Source organism: Motacilla alba, chromosome 2 (genome assembly GCF_015832195.1).
Source record: "Motacilla alba alba isolate MOTALB_02 chromosome 2, Motacilla_alba_V1.0_pri, whole genome shotgun sequence".
NCBI lineage: Eukaryota > Metazoa > Chordata > Aves > Passeriformes > Motacillidae > Motacilla > Motacilla alba.
This window is the reverse complement of record NC_052017.1, coordinates 102,908,287-102,931,515: the sequence shown is the minus strand read 5'-3', so window position 1 is coordinate 102,931,515 and position 23,229 is coordinate 102,908,287. Positions and strand designations below refer to the sequence as shown.

The 23,229-nt window shown below is 40.2% G+C and overlaps 1 protein-coding gene across 12 annotated transcripts in view; it reads right to left on the bottom strand.

Moving 5' to 3' along the window:
* DLGAP1 (DLG associated protein 1) overlaps positions 1-23,229 on the bottom strand; it is a 402,341-nt gene that overhangs the window by 53,691 nt on the left and 325,421 nt on the right. For 10 of the 12 annotated variants that reach the window (XM_038127588.1, XM_038127582.1, XM_038127579.1 and 7 more), the window contains one exon: positions 11,159-11,299. The exons of the other annotated variants lie outside the window; for them this stretch is intronic. In XM_038127588.1, coding sequence (XP_037983516.1) covers positions 11,159-11,299 — 141 coding nt within the window. The remainder of the gene's footprint in view (positions 1-11,158; positions 11,300-23,229) is intronic. 12 annotated transcript variants of the gene reach the window in all.

Below are 23,229 nucleotides of genomic sequence, written 5' to 3'. Positions count from 1 at the left end.
TTTTCAGACAAAAATTATATGGGGGGAGTTGGGGTTACAAGTTGTATTGCCAGGTGAGAATTAAAAAAATGGTATGTTGTAGCACTTTTTCCTAAACCAAACATTATACAAGGTGGAATTCAACGGCAAAGTTAAATATAAAATAAATCCAACAGGATTACAGAAGGGCACGGTAACCCTGTCCCTGCAATGACCCATGTAATAGCTCTGTGCTGGTGCTTGTGATGACATGTCAGCAATCCCACGTTAAATGTACTTTGAAGGCACATTAGCTTCTCCTCTTTGTGTGTCTGGAGGTTTCCTTCTGTCCTTTATGAATACATTTCAGTATCTCCTACTCTCTTCCCCTTACCCCACATCACCTGAGAACAGCATTATGTTGCTCTCTCCTGACATTCCTCCTCAGCTGACTGCTGCAATGAGGAAAGTATTTTGAGACACCAGCTCTTTTTTTCTCTTCTGTTTTTAGCAGAAATTCCTTCACAGCAGCTTGTTGGAAATGGTTGCTGCGTGGAAGGGATTTTGCAGCCATGTTTGCTTTAATGCTGTCTTCCTGAGACACGGAGGCAGAAGAGACAGACATAGTCCCAGAGCAGAGACAAGTCAGGGCACAAGGAGCAGGTCTGTGTGCCAGGTAAATACTGTCTGGGGTGAGGGGAATCAAATTTTCTTGGTGAGCTAGGGTATGGATAGGTATGGGGGTGGGGGGGAAGGGGATTTTTAAATCGTATTTGACACTCGTGAATTACGTGTAATGGGGCATTTAATACAGGCCCTTGTCACTTTGTTTCAAGTAGCTTTTCCAAAAAATTAGATGTAAAATTCTAGGTTTGGTAGAGCTTAGAACACCATAGTTGCTTCACAGATGTTGCGGTTAGGCAGATGCAGCCCATCTGAATGAGAAAACCACAGGTTTCTTATTTTGAGTCCACAATTAAAGCCTCCGAATTTCAAGGCTGGCAAGGGTGAGGACAATTTTTCCATGAGAAACATAGCAGATGAAGCCTGTTTTCCCCTGGACTACTTCTTTCTCACTTCAGCCCCTTCTCTCTCTATAATCTCCACATACCCCGTTGTTTCACCCCTTTTCAGTTTCTCCAGGTTTCTCACAGCCCACGGGAAGTGTGGCTAATTACATAATTAGGATGAAAGAGCTTTATTAAAATCTATCAGTTCACGCTAGGTGCAAATAATAATAATAATAAAAAAGGTACAATTCTCTTGGATGTATAGCTACTTTCTCTGTGCATACACTTTTCATTGACACAAAACATTTTCAACCCCTGCTTTTGTTTTTCTTGCTGAAAATTTACACAAAGTTACTCCTTGTGCCTCTTACACGATTCCCTTTCACAATGTGCTAATATCTATTATTGGGAAAAGGTTACGGCTGTGGAGAAAACAATAATAGAAATTATCCATTACTCCTCATAGTCCCATTTGTATTGCCAAGTCTTAACATTTTGTTAGAAAGCTCTCAAAGCTCTGGTCCTTGAATTAAATTAATATTCCTGTAATAAATCAATTGCAACTGAATTGTTTGAAACTCAAAATATAAGTACAGAGAAATTCCTTTTTAATGCCTCCTTATTGTTACTGCAGATTGGAGTTGATGCTGCATACAAATGACAGTGAATAGTTTGGGATATTTTAGACCAGAGAAAACCTCATAACTGATGAACACAAGTTAAAATGTATCCTTCCAGAAGTCATGTATGTGATCCCAGATTTTCTGTGAACCTCTAATGTGCAGGCAGAAATTCCTCTTTTTTTGCTTTTTTTTCCCCTTTCTCATAATATTTTAAAATCTGAGCCTTCCAAACCACACCTCTGCTCTAAGCTAGGGAAATCAACCAGAGCAATTAATGGGGGAAAAAAAATAAAGCTTATATTCCATTTTAATAATTCGAAAGAGAAAAGATTTCACACTGTGGTACTATTTTGAATTTTGTGTCAGGTTTCACAGAAACAAAATACATAAAAGCAAGGTTAAATAAGAAATGCACATCCTGAAATAGTCCTGAACAATTCACTTGATATTTCATAAAAGGGAAACTTTGAAGCCCTCATACTATCGAGCAGGGGCCTGTACCACCCTGGTATTACAGTCTCTCATTTTTTAGGTCTGGAAAGCATAAAGGAGGAGTAATATTACTTTTGGGAGACTCTGTGTAGCATAGTTTGTGTGGGAGTTTTCTGAAAGTTTTCCCTGATAAATGATTTACCGGGACAGTAAAAAGATCAAGAAAGTGCTGAGCTGTCCTTTCAAGACAAATTGCTTTCTTCACCCACTCCCTGAAATCCTTAAAAAACTTACAGTAATGATTAATTTTCCAGAATTCTAAAAAGTGTTGAAGTCCAGGGCCTATGACTATCTCATATCCCTCCTGGGAAAAAGACACATCATGGTCTTGAATTGAATCCTGCCTGGTGCATCCACGTATTTACTCTGGGTATCTATATGTTTTACTTGTTACCTGAATTTCCCTACAGAGTCATTGGGGTTTTGGTATTTTATAATGCTGCATGTTTCACTGCTAAACAAAACACAAGAGAGTGTTCTGCCCTCCTTTATATTTGTTTCATCAAAATTATTTGTTTGAGTTGTAGTAAAGAGGAAACCAGACTCACAGGGAGGAAAGAAGAGGCAAGAGGGAAGATGCCAATAAAGGCAGAGAAGACAGAAAATGGAGATAGAAAGAAAAGTCTGCACATACTCAAGGGGCTCCACTGCTTTTCTGTGATACTGGTGCCTCACTGGACCCATGAGGCGTTTTGCAATACAAATAATAAAAAAACGGTGGTAGGAGACACATGGAGAAGAACAATTAAGGACAACAATGAGAAAAAAAATTTACAGGAATAATTGTGCCTCATTAGAGGTATGATAATAAACAATGATATGTACTTCTGGTGATAATGATCCTGAAGTTCACCCTCTCCACTTATTCCAACTCTCCCCACAGTGCCACTGCTATTTAATATGGCATATTTATGCAAAAGATGAGTTAGAAAATTAGATTCCATTAAAAAAGCATCAGGTATAATAAGGAAAGCTATGGAAAATAACCTGTTATGCTTCTGCACCTGTCACTTCCAATGGTTTCTCCCACCCACCCATAAACATTAGACAAGCATTACTAAGTCTCATATTCTCTTGATTTTGCTGAAGGAGAAACTGAGGCAAAGAAAAGCTTGTCTACAAAGCATCTGGGCTAGACACTGGGCCAGCCTGTAGTCACATGCATTAACTGTTTCTGATGCTTCTATATAGAATATTATCAATTACTGGCAATTTGTCGCAGGCAAACCCATATGAAAGTGTTATTAGCAGTGTGTGAACACAGGGAGAAGAGCTCCCCAGAGGAGCTCCCAAACACTCACAGTTTTGATAGCCATTAAAAGCTCACATTTGGAACAAAGATCTTTTAAGACATTGCTCCCATACTAGTCTTGATGACGGCAGATAATTAATCAGCAAACCCAAGCTCGGGGACTGCTTACTGAGCAAGGAAATCCTCATATCCACAGTGCAGCTGTGACTGCAGGCTGGAGTGCCTCACAGTGCTTACGAAAGCAACTACAAAAATATTTTCAAGACCTTTAGCAGACTCGTGCAGGACAGCTTATTCACCTACCACTGCTGGGCTGATCAATTCTCAAAACTGGGGAGGAGAAAAGGTGCTGGTGATGCAGACACTGCCAGCGGGGCACTCAAGGGTCAGGCTTTCATCCCCTATTTAGCAGTAATTTGGTATGTAAGGGCTGCATGAGCCTTTGAAGCTGAGTGCTGCTGTTTTCAAAGGCTCCTATCAACCAGCCCATAGTGTAACTGAAGCAGAAACAGCAGTGTAATAGCAGACACAGTATTCTTCTTGCAGAGTCGGCAGTTCTCTGACATGTCTGCATGACTCTCCTTTCATGGCGGACAAACTTCCCGTCAGGAACCAGTTAACAGGGACAGCCAGGAGCAGCACTGACAAGCAGCAGCTTTGGAGGAAGGCAGTAGTGTATTTAAAAAGGAAAAACCACCACGAAGAAGCCCACAAAAAACCCACATTATTTATTTTTCTGGGAGGTGAGTGGGAAGGCTTTCAAAGCATGGCTGTTATGCTATTTTGGCACAAAAAGTACTTTTCCAAATTCAAATCTTCCATCAGGCTGGCTTGGAAAATGGCATGTGGTTTAGAACCATGGATTTCTCCTTTCAGCTTTGCCTCATCTTGCAGGTTAAAGTCTCAGCTGGGAGCATATCTGGGGGAAGGGAAGAGCATGTAAGAACCAGAGTATTCCCAGTGCGTTCCCACTGGCTGGCCCTGGGATCTGCAGGTAGTAAACACAAGCACTTTCCATAAAAGGACCTTGCTTGGCAGATACAGAGGGGAAAAAAAAGGGACTATGGCTGAGGTGGGGAGCAAAAAGAAGTTATTTGCTGGCAGAAGAGAAAGGAACGAAGGATGCTGAAAGGGTACTGGGCAGCTGCTTTTCCGGCTGCTATGGGAGCCAAGGGAAGAGCCTTTGATCTGCTGAGCAGGCCTGGGCTTGCTGCCAGGACCTACATCCTTTCTCCAGCACTGACAGCAGGCTTCCTTGCTAGCTCCTCTCTGATTGCCCAGTCAAAAAACAAGTGACGTAACTCGTACAGGGACCTCACTGAAATGTTTCTATTATTACCAGCTCTGCAGAAAACATATGCTACAGATGCCTCAATCTGAAATTATCTTCTTGTCCAAGGCAGAACAAAAAGGAGAAAAAACCCATGAGGTCCTCTGGATTACATCTTGCAAAGCCGAATAAAGCCCCTTCTGGCATACTGGGGGACTGAGCAAAGCCATTGGTTTTACAGAGGAACTACCTCTGCTGCATAGCACCTTGGCCAAGCAAACCCTTCTCCAACTGTCTATGTGCCTCTATTACCTCTTATGACTGGGAGATTTAAATAGGAATACAGATTCCAGACCTAACATAGCTTCTAGACCAATACCTCAAATAATGTTATTGAGATGGCATTTCCTAAAGAATGAGCTGTAATTGCCAGCAATGTTTAGTTTAGAGTGATGTGGAGATCAGCCTGCTTGCTATGTGCTGCTGCCTGAAAAAGGAGAAAATGAAGGCAGCTGTGCTCCTCAGCCCTCAGACCAAAATAAGAGTATAGAGAATTTTCTCCAGCACCAGCATGTCTTTAGTCCTTGCTGGTATAACGTAGTATTACCATCACTGCAAGTAAATTCTGCTTGGACATGACCCAGGCTTACATCTTACCCCAGAACCAGCCAGAATGTGAAAGTCTCATCACTTGAAGCACAGAAACAGGCTACGTTCTATGAAGCAGAATCGTATGCTCTTGCATGATGTAACTAAAAATTCACTTTACCTTCTTCACAGCACAACAACTTTCGCAGTGTTGACTCCCCTTCCTTTTGATGCTTACCATCACTACTGAGAGTACAGCCTTGCAAGACACTGGAAATACTGACTCAGGAGTTTGGATGGTGCCATAAAGTTAATGGTGCCAGCAAGCACTTCTGTTGTCTCAATAATGCTTCCATCTTGCTATCAGTTACTTGCAGCTTTGTGTCAATGTTATTAGCATGGCAGTGGCAGCTTCTCTCAGACAGAGTCCTCTGCAAGATTAGGTCTCCCCTAAGCCTTCTTTTCTCAAGGGCAAACAAACCCAGTCCTTTCCTCATATGCCAGACTTTCAAGTCCTTTGACTGTCATTGTTTCTGCTCTCTGGAAGTTTTGCATGTTTATACTCTATGGAAGGTTCCAGAGGACACTACCACCCTTCCTTTCCACCTGCCCCTCCTGCCACCTGAGCTTTGAGTGAGCTGAAGTTTGCTCTTGTAAAGTCTAAAACCTTTGGTTTAGTACTAACCTTCAGCATGCCCAGCCAAATCCCAAACTCCACAATACTGTGATCACTACAGCCAAGGCCATCACTGACCAAGGTATTTCTAAGCAGGTTTCCTTGGTTTGTGAGTCCAGAAGAGCCTCATTCCTGCTTGGCACATCTATAATATTTGTATGAGGAAACAGTCCTCCTAGGCACTCCTGGAACTTGATGGATAATGTGAGCTGCTGTACTGTTCTTCCAACAAATGTCTGGACAGCTGAAGTCACCCACATGAAACAGGTTCTGCAAACCTTCCACATCTTGCTTAAGTGCCCTGAATATGGCTTTGTTGGTCTTATTGTCTTGGTTTGGAGGTTAGTAGAAGTTGCCTACTGAAACAATCCCCTTGAAGATGACTTCTCTGATCTTAATTCAAGGGCATTCTGTCGGGCTTCCACAGTTGCTATGGTTGATTTCTATGCATCAGAACTTCCCCTTGATAAAGAGCGAGACTCCTCCAGTTTTGCCCTGCCTCTCTTTTTGAAACAGCCTGTCGCCATCCTTCACAATCCTCCAGTCATGTGAGCTGTCCTAACATTTTTCAGTTATTCTTATGAATAACTCTACTTTTGATGAAACCCTTCTTGATGAAACCTTGTATCCCATTTGGGGCACCAGTTTCAATCTAAGTTTGTCGTCTGCTGCTGTTCGTGTGGACAGAACCTGCAATGACTTTGTGTGTTTTTTTTCCTCCCAGCTGCTGAAGTTTTACTGAACCTTTCAGACATTGAGAAGACATTTAAAACAGAAACATATTTATGAAGTTGGGGGTATTGAGAAAAGAACAAGCAACAAAATATCAGCAATGAATTCTGAAATAACTGGCTAAATTTTGCCTTCTAGCACACACAATCAATATTTACAGACTTTTTTTGAATATATGTACCTGAAACCCATTTTTTTCACTTGTGAGTCTCAATTATGTGCAATTACTTTACTAGTCTGATGTGATATCCTTTGGAATTACTTAGTAGATTTTAATTTCTTTTAATTTAAAAAGATTTTATTTACATCATTGCTTCTTGAACCCATAGAGTAAAAACAAAACATCTAAATAGTTTTGGACAGTTCATTAAAAAAACCAGATTGTCTTCCCTAGCCTTCTGCACTTCAATTTTAGCACTTTTGGCACACTTATATCAAACCCACGCTTTAAAATAAAATGTCTGTCAAATAGAAAAGAACAACACCGATCAGGAAAGAAATGATATTATCCATCTTCCAACTGCATATTGCAAAAGTTGCAGTTTCCTAAAAAGGACAACTTTGAAAAAGGAGTTGACAGTTTAATTTTTAAGAGAACTGAAGGATGAGATTTTCTGCTATGTTCATACGTGAAGCTTTATTTTTAATTTCTCATCAGTAATAAACACAGGAGTGCAAAGATGTCAGTAGCTGGGTTTAGAGGAACTCAGCACATAACTAGAGATAATGCTGGAGAACAACTGCAAACACGCTGCAGCAAAGCCCTCCTCACTCTGCCCACAGCTGCATAGAGGGTAAGGCTGAACGAGCCTGATGAAGGATTTGTTAGAATTATCACATGGCAAGCTATTAAAAGGCTGCAATTTGACCCAAAGAGGTGACACAAAAAATAATTTTGTCATGACAGATTTTGCCTGCCATTGGCTTTTGGAAGGCACACAATGACTTGGGATGGCACATGACGACTGGGAAGAATGTGTCCATGTTGCCAACAGCCCTTGTCACTCATCTTCTTGATGCTGTCTGTGTCAGCAAGAACCACTTGGACCTTCCTTCTGTAACTCAGGGCCAAACAGCCCAAATTCAAAGATCAGGAGGAAGACTTAATGCCAATAGTTCTTTATCTAGTAGCTCTTCTTTCTATCCTGTTCCCAGGCCTATGACTATGGCAAATGACTCATTCACTTACAGGGCATCACAAACTTAGGGAGCTTTCTACATTGGTACCATCCAGATCCTGCTCTGCAAAGCAGGCTCCTGGGACACAGAGCTGCGACTCAGCCTGCTTGAAAACCAGCTCAGGCTATATGCTTTTGCAATCTGGTGATAATAAGAACCAGCAGTATACCTCCTAGGCCTCTTTTTCAGCCTGTTGATAGTTCTATGTGTTCAGTATGTAACTGGCATCAGACAAAGGAAAGAAAGCCTATAGGGTCAGAAATAGAAAACACTCACTAAACCAGATGCATTGCAGCTATCATAGTTTCCACTTTTGCACATCTTTAATAATAGCCAATCTGAAATGAGACCAGCTGACAGACTGCAATATATAACAATTATGTTCATGTTTATATGTGTCCCTAGCTTCCTTCCCCAAATGTACACGTTAGAAAAGCCTCATGTTTTGCAGCCTCACCCAAACATCTGCAATCATTTATGGACTAAAACAGCTTGCCATCTCAGCCTAGGTTTTTCAATGCACACTACAACTGATGTCATTTTGGTATTTTGTATTTTCAAAAGAAACAAATATGTTTCCAGGCAAACCACATCACAGAACATGCCACAGTTATCAGTTCAAAGAGCCTCACTGACTCAGCAGCTAGTGCTGTGTTTCATCTAGTCTTCCTGAGGTCAGGCAGGGAAGTGTTAGCCCAGGAATACACATCTGTGTGTATACAAACAGTTTCAGTCTTCACTTGTTCTCTCCTCGACTGCCCCCTGAAATAATCCTCAGCAAAGCACCAGAGCTGTCAAGTACAGGCTTGGCCAAGGCTTTCATATGAATCACAGTATATTCTGGAGTGGGTGTGTTTTGTGTGCCATTTTAGGGATGAAGGAAAACAGACTGATGGAAATGGACATTGTAACTGCCATCACATTATTAAAAAGAGGTCCCTTAAACGTATATACAAAAGTGTGTCCTGCTTACATTTTGTCTTTTCTGTAGCTAACCCCAGAACTAGGGTGAGAAACGTACTCCCAAAGGATCCCAGAAAGTGGGAGTAAGACAGGATTCAGGATGGACCACTTAAACCTTTGCTTCTCCAAGTTAGCAAAAGAAACTAGATGTAGTTTGGGTTTCCAAAGGACCCATCATGGATCCGGGCTCCAGTGAGAAACAGTGATTAGACTGGACACAGCAGAGGCAAAACAGAACTGGCTCTGGGGCTCTTGATGAACTTGAACATGGTTTGAGTTTGTACCTCATGAAAATCCTGGGCTGAGGCCTATGAAACTTTCCTGATGCAAATTCAACTGCATAAATCAAACTAAGATGTTGAGGTAAAGGGGATGAGTGGATGCTAGCAGCTCAGCATTGGCAGGCACTGATTAAACACTTTGATGACAGGCTAACAGTGATATATTTCTATCAAGTTCTGAAGGCATCCAGTAAACTTTCTAAAGAAATACCCTTTATTGAAAATAGAGGAATAAACTCTTCAGGGAATTCAAAGGAGTGATGAATTTTTTAATATGTAAATAATTTGGATTTACCTTGGTGAATGGGTTTTAACACAGCTGAGATAAGGAAAATATGCTGTACAGAAATGTAGACATTTTATTTCAGATGAGGTGGAAGGGCTTCAGTTTCAGAAGACCACAAACATCAAATGAAGTGTCTTAATACCTTGATGTAACACCTTCAGACAGAAATGAAGAAAATATGAAAGATGGCTGTAAGAGTCATTCAGAGTTTTACTCTTGGAAATCAGTCTCTGGGTTGCCACTGGGGCTACTATGCAGTGCTTCTCTTCCCTGTTTGAGGTCTAACATATGGACACACACTGACATGACTAAAATAAATTTTATCATAGATTATATGTCCTCATGAAAGGGCTCCAAAGGGTGGGTATTCTTTAAAGTAGGTATTCAAAAGCACAGGTATCTAAAAATGTGTTATTAAAGGAGAGCTATATGAGCTTTACAAGCCATATTTTCCTAAGGGCAAACTAATCATTTTTTTCCTTGTTCTCACAATTGAAGATTTCTTTTCACAGACCCAGATCCTGAAAGATCCTAGTGAGAAATGACTCTTCATGTTACAAATGCCTCCTCTGCTGCCCCTGCAACCTGCCTGGCACAGTCTTTTGAGCTTTAAGGTAATATCACAGTGAATAGTTTTGAATGTAAGTCATGCTTGGCATTTCAGATTTTAACTGTTTATAGTGCTCTTGGTTTTACACAAATATGACAGTTCCAATTTTTGCTGTGGCACTTTCATCTTAAGTGCTATTCACCATGATTTTATGTTTTGGGTGATGACAACATGTTGTTTCAGGTCTACAAAACAGTTTGTTTTGGATATCTGTACTTAATACAGGACAGTTGCTACAGCCACAAGCTCCTCTGCAGCTTCTATCCATTCCCTACCAAGCCAATGTTCTCCAGGCCAAACATCAGTATTCATCATAAAAGCTGCTGTAGAAAAAAGGTTATTTCCCATCACTTCACTGCTACCATGCTGCTGCAGAAGAAACACCTGCACTGCCCAGGAGCTGTGTGCAAGTCACAGAGAAATGACACACGGACGTGTTTGAAAGTCTGGAATGGAGAAGTCTGTAATGGAAAAGTTCACAAAGGATCACTTCAGCTCCTTCCAGAGCATGTATTAAGAAGGACAAGATCTGATGGCAGTTTTCTTTACTGGCAGCAGTTTCCCCCCATGCCCCCTTCTCTCTCTCTCTCTCTCTCTCTCTCTCTTTTTTTTTTTTTTTTTTTTTTTTTTTTTTTTAATTTATGTCCATATTCACAGCATGGGTCCAGAAAACAGCTGTATTAGCAGAGTTGGAGGGAGAAAGAAACTGAAACAGGACCAGGGATACTGCATGACAATATCATTTCTGAAGACAGCATGCTACCACTAAAGTCTGACTTAAGGTGTGCAAAGAACCTCTGACTTTACACTGACTATGAGAGTTTTGACCAGGGAGTTTTATTTTCCTAAACTGAAGTTGGTTTTATAAGAAATTTTATTTAATATTGTAAGAAGTATCAAATTTATACTGCTTTGTATTGATTTTTATCTTCAAAGTGAGGAGCAATGGATTACTTTGCAACCAAGGAATCATACCTGAGTGCATAGAGATACTGATATTTAAACAGATTTGTAAAATCAAAACTAGTTGAATATCTGGTCTGCATAGAGGTTTCTGAAAATTTTGCCTATCTACGCCATCAAATACCTAAATACAGTTCTCCTCCTCTACATTCGCATTGGTGTAGTTGAGGCGAGACTGCGTCAGAGTTCTTTTTTACCTATCAGAAGAAAAAGGTTTACTGCCTGGATAATTCATGTATGGTTCTGTTTTAATTAATCAACAATTAAACACCCACCTCTAATAACGCCCAGATCTTTTAAAAGATCTTGACAATGCAAGTCATCCACCCGGATGTATGAAGCGTCTTCTATGTTCGCCAGTGTAAGAATGCCAAGATCCTCTTTTTGTGCTGGTGAGCTCTGTAAAGCTGACACACCTAAGAAGAGAATAGGCTCATCTCCATTAGATCTTACACACCTGCAATAAAACTGTTAGGAAAAATAGTTTTGTTGCAGAATCCTTCACCTTGGCAGCATTGTGAAAGCCAGGGGTATACAATTTAACATTGGGCTCAGCTGGGATTTACTTTGATATTCATCAGTGAAAGGGTGATTTTTACAGAATACCCTTTAGAGAATAGAAAATAGAGCTTTGAAGTCTTCTGCTGAAAAGACAGGTGAGCTGATCTTTGCTTCATATTCCACAGGTGACACTCAGTGTAATGGCTGTGGAAAGTTAAGCACCGTTTCAACAACAGAAACTAAAAGCAGTCAGAGCAGAAGCATTCATTACATGCACGGAAAAAGCAGACAGTGACTCTCCACTTTAGTCCTTTGTCTTGGAAGTTCAGCAATGAATTGGAGAAGCTTTCCACCTGCCTCAGCATTGTGTGAAGTGTAATAGAATTGGGTCAGTTTGTTCACTGAAATGTTCCTCTAAAAGGTACTGGCATAGATTCACCTTGGGGCTGACTGTGTTTTCTTTCAATCAGTTACTGCAAATTGAGCAGTTGCAAGAGCCTCTCTATGGAGAGCCCAGGGGATGCACTTTTCCTGGTCGTGGCCAGCTGAAACTTCATGAACAGAAGGCAGTCAGACTTTCAGCAGCCATAAAATGCAGGTATAGCTACTGAAAGGGCAGCCCATTTCCAGTACGTAGCTAACCCACTCGCTTCTTTCCTATCTGTGTATCCAGATTTGCTTCCATGGAAGACTAGGTCAGCTGGGGAGATGGTTGCAGCCTGGTCTTTCCACAAGCAGGACTCTGAGGAACCAGGACTCTGAGGGTATGTGGACTTTACCAGTCAAGACACAGGGACTCTGACCGAGTATCAGCCTGTGTGGATGGACCAGGAGAAAAGACTCCTTTAATAAACAAGTGAAAAAGGTTACTTCTTATTGCCTGCTCATCTGGCTTTTGACACTGAACTGCAAGGCTCTAATATTGAGAAGAGATGTAAAAAATTTACTGGAGGGTGAGTGGGTGTTATGCAGCAACTGCTTGGTACAAAGAAGCAGTAGTCTGGAATCAGCACTGAAAACTGGTGAAGAACACCAACTCTTTCAAACCTGATTAGAATTAATGGTTTCACCATTTACATTTTGTGGAGTCATGTCACCGGAACATTTTTTATTGGGTAGAAGCCTCACACTTCATTGGGGAGAAGCCTCACACACGACACAGAAACACTGTGTCGTGAGGCACTCCTTTCTCCAGTAGAACAATAACTCCCTCTGGTGTTTGCCTGCTATTGTTACTGCCTCCGCCACAGCCCTGGGAAACTCTGACAGAGGAAGGAAACCCTGTCAGATGATGTATGAACTATAAACATTCTTTCCTTAACCGATGGCATTTTACACTTTGGGCAGAAAGGCCATTGCTTCCACCGGGCCGGCCCCAGGGGCACTCAGGTCCGGGAGCATCATTACATCGGGAAAAGTGGAATGCCGAACTCCGCTGCTGCCGAGGGCTCATGCTGCCAAAGACTCATTTACATGCTCCCTGCATTTATTTAATTACATGAACAGTAGGCTTATTGCAATGTGTCTGGATGCTTTATTTGATGAATGCTGGAACTTACCAATCCAGTCCCGAGAGGGTTGGGATACACATAGGGATATGTCAAATGGCTGGATGATAGTTCAGAGTTAATGAATTGCTGTGCTCAGCTCTTGGGACAGACAATGTGGAAATGTCATTCAGCTGCAAACATATTTACAGGAACGCTGTCACAGATTTGAGGCTCAAATCTCACCTACAAGTAAGTTACAAGCTATATCTGCAGGCAGAGGAAGAAAAATGAGATGCAAGAGAATTAAGCTCCTGCCCTTTGGGCTAGACCATATTGATCTATTGCCATAATAATGCTGATTGTAAATTTTCTTAATCTAAAGTTTATGAAAAAATCAAAACTTTTAGTCATAAATATATATTGCACAATAATTTTTAAGTACACACAAATTTTTTTTTCAGATTTCAGCTGCGATCAGATGATGGAAACAAATCTTAAGACAAGATGAAAGACACTAAATGTTTGAGTTATGCATTTTGCCAAAGAGAAGAGGCTATTTTGATGGGATGTTTAATAAAAATTTCTTCCTATCATCATTCAACTGGATGCTCACTCCAAACAGCCCAGAGGCTTTTTATATTTGACCTAAATGTCTGGATTTTTTCTCTTTTCTTCAGCATATCACAGAACAGAAATCTGTAAGCTGATTATTGTTGCTTAATTCTCTTCTGAATGCAAGCATCTTTGCATATTTCAGACACTGCTATATAGAGCTGAAATCAGAAAAGCTAAAAGAGCTTGAGAGCTCAATCTAAATCCCAACTGTCTGGCTCTCTGGCCAATGCCTTGTATTATACAAAGTGTGTAACCATCCTACACCTTTGATGTTAAACAACTCTCTTTTAATGTGCTGTAATCTCTTATTCCTTTTGTCTCTCAAATAATAATCCTCTTGCTCATGGTAATCCTTAAAATCACATATGCTCTTTAAAGCTTTTCTTTTGGAAAGTATTCACACCCATTTTTCTGGGCACTGGCAACTAAATATTACAGACAACCTGATTCTTCTGACTTTGACCAAGACAATTGGAATTTTTTGTATTCCACATTTACTGCTTGGCTGGAACTGGGTCAACAAAATGAGCAAACAGTTTCTAGTTGTCCAACAGAACCACAGTGTGCGGACTGTTTGTTTGGCCAAGGCAGAGGCACAAGATGTTTGGGAGAGTTAACAGGAAACAAGTAAAATGACATTTTTATTTGGGTTATAAAACAGAAAATGAAGTTTAGTTGTCTAGAATGATTGAAGAACATGTTCTCCTGGACTGTTGAAACAAGCTAGTAAAAGAAAAATTCTCACCTCCTCAACAGTAATAATCAAGCCCCCTAGCACTGGCTCCTGGACACTTACAAACACGCTACTGGCTACTCAAAGTTTCATTACTGTAAGGTTAAATATTTATAGATATTGCCACCTTCAGAGGTAATCAGAGGTAGATGTTGAGGCTAGAATTACTAAATCAGATCAGCACGTTGATTTAAATGATCTAATCATGACAAAAGGGATGATTAGAATGGAAGTCTCATCAGGTCAGATGTAATATCCTAAATGACGTAAACTGCATTAATTGCAGGACATGATGAATAAGAGCCTAAGAATTCAAAAAGAGAGATCTTTTAAAAGGTCCTAGAAGATCTTTATTTGTTGACAAATGTGCACATTGCCATAAGGAATTTGTAGCAAGCTAGGAGGAGTGCTGAAGCACAGCTTCCAATGATACAACAGAACAACCTCAGCTGATCAGACCACCTCATCTTGTCTGTCCAAGCCCAGCCAGTTTGCCTCACTCACTCCCCAAAACACCAAGTACAGAAATTTCTCCAGGTTTGCTTTTTGCAGCGAGCAGGGCCTGCTGTTCTGTCAGCAGGACAGATCCTGGCTCTACTCCTGATGTCTAGGAATGTTTTACTTTTTTGCCCTCATTGGAAGGTGCTTCCCCCCGTCCTTGGGCATGGGAATTACTCATCCAATAACCCCTCTGCGTTGATCTGTCCTACACAGACATGTTATGTCCCTTCTCCTGAGCCATCAGAGAGAGGGATCAGTGCTGGGCTCTGGGTCAGCTGCTGACTCACAGCAGCTGCCCCGGGGATGATGGATACACAGACCCCAGCTGCACAGCACAGCTCTCTGGCGTCACTAACTGGAGTTAGTGTTTCACTGTGCTTGTTATCTGATCTTGTCACTACAAAGGCTTAAAGTTGCTTCTGAAGTTCTGGGAAACTCTCATTCTTGGACAAAATCAAGGTAATTTTGCACTTCCTTCCTAGAGATTATAACTTACACCTCACGAGTCACAAACCAGAACACAAACTTCCCAGTTTTGAGAGTCTGAGGAAAGGGATCTTGATGCTTTCTCAACCTAAGCAGCTTTGGACTTGTGATGTTCAGGGATGCCTCAAAGACCTGTAGGTCCCTCTTTGCAGTGAACTGTGGGAGCTCAAAGAATGCTACCCGGGCTTAACAAGAATAAATAGTACCAATAAACACTCCAAGCTGAAGTGGGCTGCATGTGGGAATCAGGCAGTACTATTTCTAAAAGAAAGGCAGGAAATTAGGCTCTCTTATGCCATTTCAAATGTTTACAGTAAATCAGCAAAATTAATGGTTGTAGCAGATAAAAACTCTGCTCTGACAGAGAAATTCACTGTACTCCAAGCAAACTAGCCAAATATTAATTTCCTTACAGCTGTTTTCACCATTTATTTCCTTGATTTCCCGAAACGATGTCAGCTGAATTTTCTCATGAGTGCAAACATTTGTGTGGCAAAAAATAAGAAACCCAAGAATTTAATCCATTTTTAGGAAATAAAGTTAACTTATCAACTATAAGTGCTAATCTTCCCCTCTCACATGAAATCCAGAAACTTCAGATAGATATAAAACACTAGGTAACTCTTTGCACAAAGATTTAGATTCTAAACATTGATGGCAAATGCTTGTTAGAAGGAACCAGGTTTAATTTGGTGAGCAGGAAAAAAAGTGAGGTATAACACCAAGGTTGCAAACAAGATCCCTAAAAAGATGCTGAACAAAATTTTTCATGCAGATGTATCAATGCATATATAGAAAAAAGGAACCTCATCTCTTCCATTTCACTCTGTAAGGAGGATCAAAAGTCCAGCTATCACAGGGAGCATCCTTGCTTTCTTTAGTCCTCATCAAGGTGACAGCAAACAACTCTAGTCTGCCAAACCTTAATTAAGTAACCACTTTCCCAATCTTTGTTAGCACTGTATTGATTAGACAAGCATAACTATTAAATTTTGAAATATGTTCCTTTGTTCAGTTTCTGAACTTTTAAAATCCATGAGTTCACTCCTAAATCACTTTTAATGTTGATTGAACAACAATTTATTGAGGTAACTATATATTAAAAATTTTTTAAAATCTTAATTGAAATGAGTTTAAATGAACAGAAATTAAAATAGAGGCAAATTTAAAACTATGGTATATATGCTAATACTATGAGAAGAAGAAAACTTTAGTATTCAGATGGGAAGCTTAATGTTATCAGCAGTCACAAGACTAGAATCAGAAAGTCTAGAGTAAAATTCAAGCTCCAATTCCCTTTTTATTTCAGTTTTTTTCATCAGTGATACAGGGCCAATAATCCTTACTTTTCTCATTTGTGAATTGTTGCAAGGATGGAAAATACAATGTCAATGTTGACTACGGTCATAATTAGTTTTATAATTGAGAATGGAATCATGAAGATATATCATAAAAGTAAAGAAATTGGGTATTTGAAACCATAAATGCACAACATTGAACACATCAGGAAATAGTCTGGTGAGGTATAGAAATGAATAATTTTTTTTCCTGATAATGAAGCAAAATTTCACAAATCACCATATGATTTTTTTCCCACATATTTGCGACTAAGGTGATCCATTCTGAAAATGCTTATGGAACAATTTTTGAAAATTAATACTATTGTAAGTACAAGTATCTTTCGATGCATGTATGCGTAGAGTCTGAGATTTTCACTTTACAGAAGAGTGGTTGCATTGACAAGGAACAGGATTATGTAACTAGTAAAATTTTTTAGTTAAGTGAATTCTAAAGCAGATAGTGATACATGAATAAGGAAATTACAAAGTCCTTTTTAATTATCTCTCTGTATTAAAAATAATTAATTGTTCTCACCTGGAGAATTCACAGAGGAAACAAATAGTGTAATAGTAGAACAAACCACAGAAGAAAAAAAATCTCCTTAAAATATTAAAATTGATGTAAGCAAAAGTCATCAGTTTAAGATAACACATGACAAGCATAATTGGCTTATTATTTGTCCAGGCAGTCATTAGAACACGATGGATGACAAACCTTACAAGTTACAGCAATTTATCAGTTGCTTATAAAATAGTTTAGCCATATTGCCCTATAAAAGTGAATGTTTATATATCAGGCAAAGGTCTGACTTTGTTTTTTGAATCATAGACATGAGCTGTTTACCTCTTCTTTGCAGTGGATTTTTAGGATTCACTCCACTGACAAACATGGGAGTGAAATGCTTTGGGAACTCCGTCCCTTTAACTTTTTCACTCAGTAGAACTTCATAGCAGCAAGCACCTGCTTATCATTCAAAACAATGTTACTTAGTGGCCTTTGGCAAGTTTCCTTCCAGTCAAAATTAATCCTACATTTCCATTTATGGCTGAAACACCGAAATTCCAACTTAACTCATGTTCTAGGTATTTCTAAATCAATATGAAGGCTCAAACTCCCATGTGATTTTTATGTTTAGGTTGCAGAAACAGGCACTGACGTAGTTATTCTTTCAAAAATAAACTCACGGTCATCCTAAATTTTGTTCTTAAAAAAAAAAACAACTTCAGATGCAATGAAGTGAATCTGGAATACAGCATGGGTAACCTGCAGCAAAGTGTATGAACTGCAAACACTATTTCCTGTGGGTGTGTCAATGCTTTTTGTGAGCTGAGGATCCCTCTGTAAATTATGTAAGAAGACCAAAATGACAGAATTTTAAAAGTGACTCTAAAATTATTAGATTGTGCATGCTGACATGCTTACCTGCATGGTGCTACACCTTTCTGTCCTGATTAAAATGTGGAAGAATGTTAAAGTGAACCAACTGGACATCAACAGTATGATGTCCATGATACCATGATACCACAAGTGCTTGTGTACCAGCCATGACTGCTGGTAAGAGATGGAAAATAGCTCCACCAGCTCCCTCAGTACCCCGGGTGACCCCAGCCTGCCCAACGGACCTGTGTTTAAGTGGTGCAAGAGGTCACTGACCATTACCCCTTGGATTATGGGGGTTCACTCTGCTCCCTGTTCCAGTCTTCCAGCTCAGGGACTGGATACCTGGAGAACAACTGATCTCACAAAGACTGAGACTAAGAAGGTATTAGGTAGCTTGGCCTTTTCCTCATCTATGAGGACGTTTTCCTTTCCATTTCAAAGCAGTGTTAAAGCCTTCAGTTAAGATATGCAGGTCTACCACTATGTCAAATCCTAAGCTTTTAAGACCAAACACATGATTAGTGTTGTCAGATCTGTCAAAATTCAACAACTTCAGCAGACACTAAATGCAGTAGCACTGACTGCTGTCACAGCTGGTTGGCTCTAGCAGGACTTGTCACAGGACTGAGCCCCTCTGTGAGAGTTCCAAGCCTCCCTGTCTCCTTCTGCTCCCAGAAGTCCCTTGGGGTGACCTTCTGGGCTTTTCATCTTCTCTAAAACACCCTGGGAGAACTTGAGCACAGGGCAAGCTTTCTTGGTGATGGAGCAGCAGTGAAGGGATTTAACAGGTGGCTGGTGGCTCGACTTTCTGTTTAATTGACCATCCTAATGCTGTTGAGATCAAATTATATTGTTTACAGTGTGTTATGAAACACTACTTTGGACAGGCTATTTTTCATTATTACCGAAATCAAATAACTGAATGCAAAGGACAGCTGTGCAAGAAACATATTTTGTAGCCAACACTGTATTGTGTTACACTATACTATCAAAAGGCACTCAGTGAATATCAGGGTGTGTAAGTTTTCACTGGTTCAAGTCTTCTGAAACTGCATCTTTCCTGAATGAAGGCATATTACAAGAAAAACGAAACCAAAAAAATTGAATGTCAGTTTTCAAAGAATTTCTCGTACAGTTGCTACATACTCAACTCTCTATGGATCAATTTGAAATCATAAACCCAAATATATCTATATAAAAGACTTACAAAAGCTTTTCATGGCAGAAATTGATAATTTCAACTTTGATACATCAGGCTCTTACAGGATTTGAAAGAAGCAGCTGCACAGAATAATTAGGCAGCTGGAGATCAACCTTCTGCAGCAATATAAAGCTCCAGTTTCTCAGCCTGCAGGGATATGCGATATCAGATTTTAAGCAGTGACGTCTTAACATGCAGAAGAGCTGTCACTGCTGTTTTCAGTTTCAAGAAGGAAATTATTTCTGGGGGTAGAGCCAAATTTAAAGAGGAAACATTTTGGGAGGGTATTAAAGCTAAAGCTGGAAGCTCTTTGAAATGGCAAACATGTTTGAAACAGCAAAGTTTAAGCCTTTCTTTTAAACAATACTTATCACTACTTCTACCTTTCCAAAAATACTTGATTTTTAACCTTGTTTACACTGTTTTCTAGTGAATTTGTGTGTGATAAGGCTTGCAACTCAATGCAAAAATGGTAACAGCTTATGGGATCAACTTTATTCCAGCCTTTTTCAGTCTCTGCATTTCTTTTAAAGAATAGCTTTTTTGTATTTGAGATTTTATTAGAATGATTGGTTAAATCTGTAGACCATTAAATACTGCTCAGAGAGCATAAAAATTGCTCTACATGTACCAGCATTGGATACTGGAAAAACTGGGGGACCTCTCTGAGAGCTAGTCAGGTACTATAGGATTCCATGCTAAACTTGCATCTTCTGCCCATAAACAAACTCCATATGATGGTGGAAATGACTTAGAGTCTCATTATTAACACAAATTGCTACAAAATCCAAACACTGAGATCCCAGAGAAAACCACATGCAGAGAGGCATAAACTACAATTTAAACTAAATTGAAGCTGGGGAGAAATCAGAGGACAGAAGATTAGTTATGAAGTCTATATGATATATTTTTCCGTATAATCAATATAGCCATGTATCTCCACATAATACATAAGTTTTCCTTGAGGATGCTCCAAATATATGCCCTGTACTCAAAAAAAAAAAAAACCCTGTAAAAAAAACCCCCACAGCCTTTATAAGCCTTAACTCAGCCCATTTGGCTACTTCTTCACAAAATGGCTACTAATTCAGTAGAGATTGGGTGCAGGAGGTGATCACCTCCTACATGCAGAGGAGAGTTCCCTGTGACTTCACTTCTATCTCAGCAATTAACCAACCAAATAAGCATCTCCAGCCAGAGACCTATGAAACAAGTTCAAAGCAGGCAGACATGCTCCTGCCCGTGGCAGGAGCCTGGGACTAGCTGATATTTAAACGTCCCTTCCAGCCCAATCTGTGATTCTGTGTCGCTCTGATACCTGCAGGAAATTGCTTGTTTAACACCACACAGGAGCTTTGTGTCAAATGCAGGGAACAATCCAGCTCCACAGGGTAGCTGTCGTCTGCCTTCCTGAGCAATTTTCACTCACAGCTTCTTCACTGAAATGTTCTTCAGTCTTATGAATTTCCATCCCATATTGTTGAGTCACTTTGAATTTCGTGTATTTTAAAAAACAACTACTTCAGGTAAAAGTCTGATAAAATTTATCTTTTCAAGTTTAAAAGCTCTTCTGGGTCTTTTTGGGAAACTCACTGTAAGGAATAGGGTGAAAATGATCCACCTCAAAACATAACAGACTTGAGGTTCTCTCCCAGCTGGTCCCAGCTGAATCTCCCTGGGATTATGGTGGGTCCTCTTAGAGACCACAGTTTAACACTCTTCCTGCTGTGGCTTGCCACCTAAGTCTTCTTGCCTTTTCTGTCACTACCATCCCAATTTTTAGTCCCAGGCTTACAAAAATGCCATTCTGTCTCCTTGTCGATCTCTAGAGTCAACAAGCAGTTTATAGGTATCCTATGGGTGACTACTTTGTCTTCCTGATAACTGCTCCTACAGCTCCCCAAGAGAGTTGGCTTAGGCAAACACTCAGTCCTGGAGTTAAACATCTGTTTTCCAAATTTTTTTTTAAAAACAAAGTATATCACCATGGCCTGGCACTTGAGAGGGTTTTTTCCCCTCAGCAAGTGAGAAAGGTTTCGTTTTGGGAAGAAAAAGATCTTGTTGAGCATGTTATGCATTGTCTTTCTCTTTTAAAGATGACCATGAAAGACAGGAAGTGCTTACATTCTGCTCTAGTCTCTTTATTAGGAAGCTTGCTACAGGCAGAACTTTAAGGAAGTCAGGCATCCATACATTAAGTGAAGATCTCTGGAAGAAATTATTAGCTCTTTGCTTTAAGTGATTCCCTTTGTTCCCACATGATCATGTATGCACAAGTAAAACCAGCTGTTCTAAGGCCTCACAAAAGTGATCTTTCTCTGTGTGAATTTAAAAGGCCAGAGAGCTGCAGCACTGCTTAGCAGAGCTTATTGCTGATGCTAATGAAGAACAATTGGGTCAGAGGAGGAAGCAGCCACATCTCATTTTCATCACTGGTCTGCTGGAAAGCTGTGACCCACATTTGCAGTTATTTCCAAGAAAGTTCTCATTTTATCCATTTCCAGTTTGGTACGATCCTTTGTTAAAAGCATAAGCAGGTATCCTTCAGGGAAATGTGGATTCATACTGCAACTTTCTGCCTGGGACTAATTTGTTCATTAAATTAGGGGTGGAAGTAATGCAAGTTGTTGATGCAAGGAATGTAGACAGGAAAATCAGTTTAGAAATCTTTCAAGATTGAATAAAGCTGACAAATTAAAAAATCACAAAACTGAGGCACAACAACAGCTTTCAAGAAAATAAGCATTGTTAATACCAAATTTGCAAAGCTCTGCACTAGAACAGGTACATATCAGGTAGAGCACCTGTTGAAGTATTTTAATAGCCTTCCAAATCAAAAACATCATTTCACATTCCTTGTTTCCATGATCAGATGTCAGTCTCCTTGAAAGCAGGAGGTGCAGCTGATAACATCCGCTGTTTCACTTTCAGTAGTGCTGGCTCATTGTGACTTTCCAAGCATTCCATTATTCCTGTTTTTCTAAACATTGTGAGAACAGTTTCCATTTTCGCACATGACGGGGGTGATCAAGGGGAGGCAGGTGATCAAGGCAGTTGCATGACTTCCAGAAAAGTGAAAGGCAAAGGGCACCTTGGCGTGGTTCAGGCTGTGCCACAGTTCACACTCAGCTGAACTGCACTCCTCAGAACTGTGTGTCCTCTGCGCTGTCTGCAGCTGTGAAATCCAGAGCTGTGCCTCCTCAGCAATGAGGAGTCTGCAAGACCTTAGAGCCCCAAAAGACACCTTTCATCTGATACCCAGACCCTGGGGAAAGGACTTCTTTTCCCATGGAAAATGGCTGCCATTTACAGCCATGTGGCCCGGCCGACTGTGTGGCGCTAAGCTAGAAATTTGCAAATTTTGCTGGATTTTTCCAAAATTAAAACTGCCAGAAACTTCGACCCTGCAAGTCCTTAAAGCCCCAAAAGTCACCTTTCATCTCATACCCAGACCCTGAAGAAAGGACTCCTTTTTCCCATGGAAAATGGCTGCCATTTACGGCCACGTGGCCTGGCCGACCATGGCCTGCCATGTCTGAAATTTGCAAATTTTGCTGGATTTCTCCAAAACTAAAGCTGCCAGCAATGAGGAGCCTGCAAGTCCTTAGAGCCCCAAAAGCCACCTTTCATCTGATACCCTGCAGCACGGCACGGTCACACATGGCAGCCTGTCAGGCACTCAGGCCATGCAGAAACTAGCACTAAGCACACCTGCACGGTTTTGTTGTGATTTCACAGGTATTCTCAGCTGCTCAGCTTCAAAAGACATGAGATGAATGGGCTTACTTCTGATATACAAAGAGAATTATCTAGGATATATTTATTTTAGGGCAAAATTCATTTTGGCTATGGAAATAGTCTTGCCTTCCGTGTGCAGTAAGAGTTTTTAACATTTCAGTTAGGGTACATTGAAAGAAAAAAGGAATTAGCCCATAACTTTTTTGATATCAGAACTGCACTTAATTCAAACTACTCCTGTTATTATTAACCTAATTCTTGTAAAAGGAACCGTATTTGTTTCAAACCTAGTTAAGAGTTTTGTATCTTGTGCTGGAGCAGATCCTTATGACCAATTCTGACCCATTAGCAAGAGGAGAG